At 45.4% G+C, this 8284-nt stretch overlaps 1 protein-coding gene across 1 annotated transcript; it reads right to left on the bottom strand.

Moving 5' to 3' along the window:
* Positions 1 to 7319: 7319 nt before the first annotated feature.
* LOC118647266 lies at positions 7320 to 8105 on the bottom strand. Its single transcript, XM_036291807.1, has one exon. The coding sequence runs from the start codon at positions 8103 to 8105 to the stop codon at positions 7320 to 7322; it is 786 nt and encodes a 261-aa protein (XP_036147700.1).
* Positions 8106 to 8284: the final 179 nt, after the last annotated feature.

Genomic DNA, 8284 nt, shown 5'->3' with positions numbered 1-8284 from the left:
CGCAAACGAACTTATGGAAGGCCGACAAATGACTGAAAATTCGTACCGCCCAAAGAAAAAATGAAAGGCAAAAAAGAAAGACGAGAACGAAAAAATATGCACTACTAAGCAGCCACAAATTAGCAGCATCAAACGCACGTGCAGCAAAACGCTGACACAATTTAATAAGATACGCGTAGCGAAAATCGATCTAATAAGAAACTCCTCGTATACAAAAAAAAAAAAAATTTTTTTTTTTTTAAATAATTACAGATGTATAATCTGGGCAACACTAAATGCCGCGGAAGAACCGGACATAAGATCACAGTACGAGATAGAAAGATTCACACATCATCCAGGAATATACTTCGAGAAGATAGGAATACTACATCAAATAGAATCCTCCTGGAAGGTGATAATCAAAGTAGACGCTACGTTACTAACCAAACGACTTACACAATTAGGAAAATACATACATAAAACAGACAATTTATGTCAGATGATAGCCGTAATCGGCAAGGAAACATGCACAAACCTGCATGAAATTATTAAGAAAGGTTTCGAAAGAACAAATAATCTGATAGAGCGAATAAACTCAACGTACAAGAAACAAACCACACAAAAGAGAGGATTGGTCGATGGAATAGGATCTGTGGCGAAATCATTGTTTGGTACCATGGATGCAAATGATGAAAAACTCATCAACGAGCAATTAACAATATTGCATAATGCTGAAGAACTAAATAAACATGCAATAAAAAACCAACTAAAAATAATGAAAGCAACAATAGCCCACATTGACAACAACGAACGAACAATACGACAGAACGAAAACACTCTCGCAGACGCAACTGACAAATTACGGACAAAACTTATCGAAGACGAAAAACAGAATAACCTACATGAACACTTCATAATTATTAACGCTATACTAGCTGACTTAACGCGAGACGCAGAAGACGTATTAGAATACGTAGCAAACGTCAAAAAGGGAATGTTGCATCCTCGTCTAACACCCATCAACGAAATAATAGAGTCTCTTAAAGACGCAAGCTCGAAATTGCCTGAAGGATTATATTTCCCCTTTAGAATAGGCAAAGAAGAATGGTCAACGATAGAAAGATTCGCGGAAATAGGCGCGTATTGCGACCATTCTCATATATACACCATTCTGAAATTTCCACTCATATCAATACCGAAATATGAAATTCAGAATGTAATTCCTCTACCTATCCCAAATCCAAATAACATTTTCTCATTCATAGAAGTAAACCATCCTCTCGTAGCGATAGATACAGTACAGCGTACGTATATAATACTAGCGAATAGCGACCTACAGAAATGCGTAAAAATAAATCGCGAATACTTATGTACGCAGAACCATCCGGTATATAGGATAAATGCAGACTCCATATGCGAAGTAAAAATATACGCGGAAATCAAAGAAAACAATAGAGACTGTAAAATAAAAAATACTATATCGAATAATAGTATTTGGATAGCATTAGAGAACTCACACTCGTGGCTATACTCGACACCGAAAAGCCAAGTAATCACTATACACTGTAAAGACCACGGACAAATAAAGGAAAAGATTGAAAGAACGGGTAGGATAACGTTCAAAAATAGCTGTAAAATAGCGACGGAAAACGCTATAATAAAATCACTCAAGGCATCATATGAAACGCGAGTAGAAGCGTATCTACCGCAATATAACATCTCGTTAATACAAAAGTCTGACTCAACAAACGACACAGACATAGCGAGAAAAATAAAATTAAAAGAGGTTATACAAAACCCAACAGAACTAGAAAGCTATAAGCAAAAAATAGATGAAATAAATAACGAAATTGAAAAAAGACCAAACTCGATCTTTCAATCGCCACACTTTATTTTTCCAATGGCAACAAGCGGAACAACCATTGTAATAGTCACAATAGTGATAGTCATAGGGATTATCGTGATACGTAAGAAAATGCGCGGATCACGCTAATACAAATTAGAATAGTACGCGATTCTAAAATAATATATATGTATTTGTATAATGAATTGTAACAAGTTTCTCCCGACGGGGGAGGGGCGCATGGCAGTAACCAGCACGTCTCGAGTTAGCAAAACGTGACACACGATCACGTTACAGCAAATTGCCGGACTCTGGCAAGGAACGACACGTGCACCAACGGTGCACAGCTGACTTAGCTATGACCATATATGGTCCGATAATGGGTTTCTACCCCACCAAATACAAATTTTTGGAAAATTATAAAAACCACGGCAGAGCCGCGCGACAAGAAAACTCGTAAACCAACACGAGCCAAGTCGCGTCAGTCAAAAGTTCCTGTGAAAAAATCGCAAGTTCAACCAGAGGATTTCACAAGATGAAGATCCCGAAGGAAACAGAACAGCCAATTGATGGGGTGCGCCCAATTGACCACCCTACTCGCTACGAGCGATTTCTGAGGAGCATTTGCCTACGGCCAACCGAGAGGTGCCTCGTAGAAAACGAATTCGCCTGGAGGCGATGGTGCCGCAGGTGTTACCGGCCACACCGGGCCCAGTGCGAGGTACGAGAACCAACCTCCCACGGGTACCGCACACAGCTGGCGACAGACGAGACATGGGAAACCATCACCCAGTGTTTCCTATGTGACACCATCCTTATGGACGTCCGACCGGCAAGGGACTGCCTACGGTGCCTTGCAGTATTCCTAGAAGACGAGGACGCCATCCAGGAAGCCCTCGACCTGAATATCAGCTACGAGACGTTCCAAAACTGCCGACCCAGCAACCCCGCTAACTAAGGCTACCAATGTAGGTACTACAAAACCTGCGTTTAAAAATAACCACGCTTATAGAAAAATTTGTACCATACTTTATTGCGTATAGTTATAATAACAATCATAGCGAAATTTTAATCCGTGACCGATAACTCAGCCCCCTCGTTGTCTTCCTAATAAGGGGGAGGGATGTTGTGAGTGCATCACACTCACATGTCGCAAGCGATAGACGGTGTCGCATGACACCTCGCGCGCGGCCATCGCCCGGCCTACATACCGGGCGTCGCACCGGGAAACATACCCGGTTGCCTAAGACTCAACACCCAAAATCATCTGATTTTGGGGTGGAATCCGCATGGCCAGCAATTGCTGGCTAAGCGAGTATCCTGTCTGTGGGTAAGTTCGGTAGCTATTGTACTTTACTCCCCACTTGAGATGTTCCACCGCGTGGAGCTTTTTGGTCGCCCTAAAAAGGGCGGTTTATCAGGCGCCCTTATAAGGACGGTTGTCCCGCGTTGATTGATGCTACGAACTCCGCGTAGAGGTCCTGTGGCTTCAGTTGGATCTTGGCACTATAACTCTGAGTCCTCTTCTTGGGGGCCCGTGGAGTCCTGGGCTTCCCTGAAGGCGTGCTAGGCCAGGAGTCGTTGGAACCGCCAGAGACCTTAGCCTGCACGCTAGCGTCGACCTTCGGTCGGGTCGGTGTGGTCTGCGTCCCTGTGGTGTGCTGCGGATATCGTGGAATCCTGGCTCGTTGAATCGGTGGAAGATCCAAAGGAATTAGCCTCCAAGGCAACTTCGCTTCCCCAGGGTCGAGTCTCGATGCCTGCAGGTCCTTGGTCCAAGGTGCTGGTCGCTCCTCCAGCCGGGTCGGCCGGTTGCTCTTCCGTCTCCGCGGCAGGGTGTCGCCGTTGAGCACACTCCCCGAAGGAGGCCCCGACAAGAGCACACTCCACGAAGGAGGCCCTGACAGGAGCACACTCCACGGAGGAGGCCCGGATGAGCACACTCCACGAAGGAGGCCCGGGTGAGCACACTCCACGAAGGAGGCCCGGGTGAGCACACTCCACGAAGGAGGCCCGTGTGAGCACGCTCCACGAAGGAGGCCCGGGTGAGCACACTCCACGAAGGAGGCCCGATGTTATCTCGGACGAGCACACTCCGAGAGGGAGGCCCGTCGCTATACAAAACGAGAGTACAGAGAATATTTTATGAAAATATCCTCTCTGCGAATCTATGATTAGATTGCCTTTCAGCGCTGCGGGTGGTCTTTATATAGCTGGGCCGCTGCATCTTACACCCGAGTGCCGCGGCCGCTCTATCGGCTGCGCCGCGCACTGCTCCGCTGGCGCCTCACGGCGTGGGCGGTGAGCGCGCGTCGGTTGACGCACCGGTGTACGCCGTGAGCGCATTCGCTCAGGCGCGCTGCTAGAGTGGCGTGACCGCCACATGACCCCCTTGGTTGACTCTAAACCCCCTCAAAGCGAACTGGCTGTCGAGATAGTCGTCCACTTCTTGTGTGAGTTGGAGTTGAGCTTGGTAGGGGCATCTGTGTTGACTTTGGCTCCTCTGTTGTAGCTTCCTCTTGTGCTAGGATGTAAGCCGGTTTCAGCCTGTCAATTGAGACGTTGACCACGCGTCCATTAATGCGGAGCTTGTATGTTTTCTCTCCTCTGTTAAGGACGTGGTATGGACCGTCATAAGTTGGCTGTAAGGTTCCTCTCAACGCGTCATGTCTCAAGAAAACTTGTTGTGCTGTACTCAAGTCTTTATGTACGAAGGTAGCCTTTTCTCCATGTTTCCTTATCTTTGGTTGTAGGCTCCTCATTGTTTTTCCGAGTTTCGCTGCGAAACCTTCTGTGTTTTTTATTGTGTTGGCTTCTCCCAGAAACTGCCCTGGAAGACGTATTGGTTCGCCATAAACCATTTCTGCTGGGGTAGCTTGTAGATCTTCTTTCCATGAAGCTCTTATGCCCATTAAAATGACTGGAAGTATGTCTGCCCACTCTTCCGTTTGGTGACATTTAATCGATGCTTTCATTTGGCGATGAAATCTCTCGATCATGCCATTTGCTGCTGGGTGATACGCTGTTGTTCGTATGTGATTTGACCCAGTTAATTTGGTTAATTGCTTGAACAGATCTGATTCAAATTGCCGACCTTGGTCGGTTGTTATTCGTGCTGGAGTTCCATAACGTGCTATCCAGTTTGTCATCAGCTGTCTTGCTATTGTTTCTGCTGAGATATCTGGTATAGGTATGGCTTCAGGCCATCTTGTAAATCTATCAATGATCGTCAAACAGTATTTATATCCCATTGATGTTGGCATTGGTCCGACGATATCCATGTGGATGTGTTCAAATCTTCTAGTGGGATTAGAAAAGCTTCCCGTAGGTGAGACTGTATGCTTAAATACCTTTGCCTTCTGGCATGGAATGCAAGAGCGTGCCCAAGTGCGGCAATCTTGTTGTATGTTTGGCCATACGTATCTATCTTTAATTAGTCTTGCAGTTGCCTTAACGCCAGGATGTGATAGACCATGCAGGGCTCTGAATACCTGCTGTCTGAATGGTTTTGTAACATATGGACGTTTTATCGGCATTGTGGTGTCGCATACTATCGTCGTTGTAGAGCCTGGGATTTGTACTTTTTCCAGCTTCAGCGAATGTTGAGTGGTGCCGTCTAAAATTTTCTTCAGCTCAGTGTCTTCGTTTTGCGATTTTGCTAATGTTTCGAAGTCTGGCGCTGTTTGAATAGCTTCAACTCGAGATAAGGCATCTGCCACTACATTGTCTTTGCCTGCTACGTGCCGTATGTCCGTTGAGAATTGACTAATGAAGTCTAGATGCCGAGCTTGTCTAGGTGAGCTCCGTAGTACGTCTTGTTGGAAAGCGTAGATTAACGGTTTATGATCTGTGTAGATGGTGAATGTTCTTCCTTCCAGCAGGTGTCGGAAATACTTTACTGCTCCGTATACTGCGAGTAGTTCCCTATCGTACGGACTGTACTTCGTTTGTGCTTGATTGAGCTTCTTGCTCATGAATGCCAGAGGTTGTTGTTCTCCATTAATTACTTGATGTACTACGGCGCCTATTGCAGTATCAGAAGCGTCTGTAGTTAGCGTTATTGTTGCTTCTGGCTTTGGGTGTGCTAGTAACGTAGCTCTCGTCAAGCTATCTTTGCACTTTTGAAAGGCGTGTTCTAATTGCGGTGTCCATTCTATAGGCGTTCTTCCTTTTGTTTTGGGTCCTTTCAAGACGTCTTGCAATTTGGCTTGGTCCTGAGCTGCTTTCGGAATGAATCTTCTATAGAAATTTATTGTTCCTAGGAACTGTCTCATTTGTTTCACTGTTTCCGGTTTTTTGAATTCCCGGATTGCCTGGACCTTTTCTGGTAAAGGTTGAGTTCCTTCTTCAGATACTGAATATCCTAGGAATTTTATTTGCTTCTTGCCGAACACGCATTTGTTGGGATTCAACTGTATGCTGTATTCTTCTAAACGGCGAAACAGTTGTTCCAGATGTTTCATGTGTTCTTCTTCTGTTTCTGAAGCGACTAATATGTCGTCTATGTATGTATAACAAAATTCCAGCCCGTGTGTGACCTCATTTATAAACCTTTGAAAGGTTTGTGCAGCGTTTCTTAATCCGAATGGCATGTAGCAGAATTCAAATAATCCAAAGGGTGTGGTGATAGCCGTTTTCGGAATGTCTTCTGGATGTACCGGAATTTGGTTGTAAGCTCTGACTAAGTCCAGCGTGGAGAAAATTTTCTTTCCTTCTAAGGATTGTGCAAAATCTTCGATATGTGGAATCGGATAGCGGTCAGGCACTGTTCTTGTATTCAATCTCCGATAGTCGCCGCATGGTCTCCAGGCATTTTCTTTCTTAGGTGCCATGTGAAGTGGTGCGGCCCATGGGCTTTTAGATGGACGAATGATCCCTTCTTCAAGCAGGAGATTAAATTCAGCTTTGGCTATTTTTAATTTATCCGGTGCCAGTCTACGAGGCTTGCACGCTTCTGGTGGGCCTGAATTAGTCTTTATATGGTGCACAGTCGTGTGCGGGTGCTTCTGTGCTGGCGTTCTTGTTGACTGTGTGATCCGCGGAAATCTTGCTAATAGTTGATGGAAGGGGGTGTTGCCTGTCATGGCTTTCACCGAATTGGCGTTGGTTCTATTAGCTGAGCCTTTTGCTGTCAGCCCTGTTTTTGCGTCTATTAACTGTCCCTTTTTTACATCCGGTAATAGGTGAAAATGTGCCAAGAAATCGGATCCTATTATAGGCGTTGTGACGTCTGCGATTATAAAGCGCCATAAGAAGGCGCGGCGTAACCCCAAGTTTGGTTGAATAGTGATATAGCCATATGTCATGATGCGGGATCCGTTCGCCGCATAGAGCTCTTGTGTGCTGAACAATCGTTGCCTTCGTATCATTGAACGAGGATAAACGCTGACATCAGAGCCGGTGTCTATTAAGTATCGTATTTTAGTGCTACGATCAGTGACAAATAAGCGGCTTATTCCTGGGCAGGGGCCGTTCGCCGCTGCTAACGACTGCCCCTCTAGTTTTCCTCTTTTTTGAACGAGCATGGCTTTACACATTTCTTTGCCTTGTCCTTGAATCTCTTATGGTAAAAGCATATTCCGTCAGAATTCTTCTCTTCCTTGTGGTTAACGGAACGAGTTCTAGAACGGTTTCTTCTTCTATCTTTCTGTAGTGACTGTGTCAATCGACTGTTGAGGTTGGCTACTTGTTGCGCCAGAATTTTTATTTGTTGCTCCATTGTTTGCTCGGTCGTGGTCGCCTGAGTGCTTGCTACCACTGCCGTTCTGCAGGTTATCTCGTATATTCTATCGGCTTGTTCAGCCACTACCTCTAAATTGTCCGCTGTACGAGTAGCGAGAATGGCTTGTAGTTGGGATGGTAGTCTGCCCATCCATAATGTGCGTAATAATTGCTCTGAAATAGCCGAACTTGCTAACGATTGTAAGTGTCTTAAAAACTGTGATGGTCTTCTATCTCCCATCTCTTCGTGTTCTAAGAGCTGTCGGATCTGTTGCTCCTGAGATATCGACAATCGTTGTATTAATGCCCTTTTAATGCTCTCGTATTTGTTCTTCTCTGGCGGTTGAGTGATGAGATCTTTTATTTCTTTGGCTTGTTTCGTGTCGACTTGTGCCAGTACGTATGCGTATTTAGTCTCATCACTTGTAATCCTACCAAGTGTGAATTGTCCTTCGAGTTGGGCAAACCATAACTCGGGTTCATCAGCCCAAAAAGGAGGTATTTTTATGGTCACTCTGTTGATCGGGGCGCATTCGGCACTTGTTAATTCTGCCGGCTCCATTGCGGTGAAATATTCTGATCACGTCGGGGTCACCAATTTGTGGGTAAGTTCGGTAGCTATTGTACTTTACTCCCCACTTGAGATGTTCCACCGCGTGGAGCTTTTTGGTCGCCCTAAAAAGGGCGGTTTATCAGGCGCCCTTATAAGGACGGTTGTCCCGCGTTGATTGATGCTACGAA

This window comes from Monomorium pharaonis, chromosome 1, assembly GCF_013373865.1.
Source record: "Monomorium pharaonis isolate MP-MQ-018 chromosome 1, ASM1337386v2, whole genome shotgun sequence".
Lineage (NCBI taxonomy): Eukaryota > Metazoa > Arthropoda > Insecta > Hymenoptera > Formicidae > Monomorium > Monomorium pharaonis.
Note: the sequence above shows the minus strand (reverse complement) of the source record. Positions and strands in the feature narration are given on the sequence as shown.

Excerpts from the sequence above, each read along its gene's own strand:
- LOC118647266 (XM_036291807.1), bottom strand. The coding sequence starts at position 8,105 with ATGGAGCCGGCAGAATTAACAAGTGCCGAATGCGCCCCGATCAACAGA.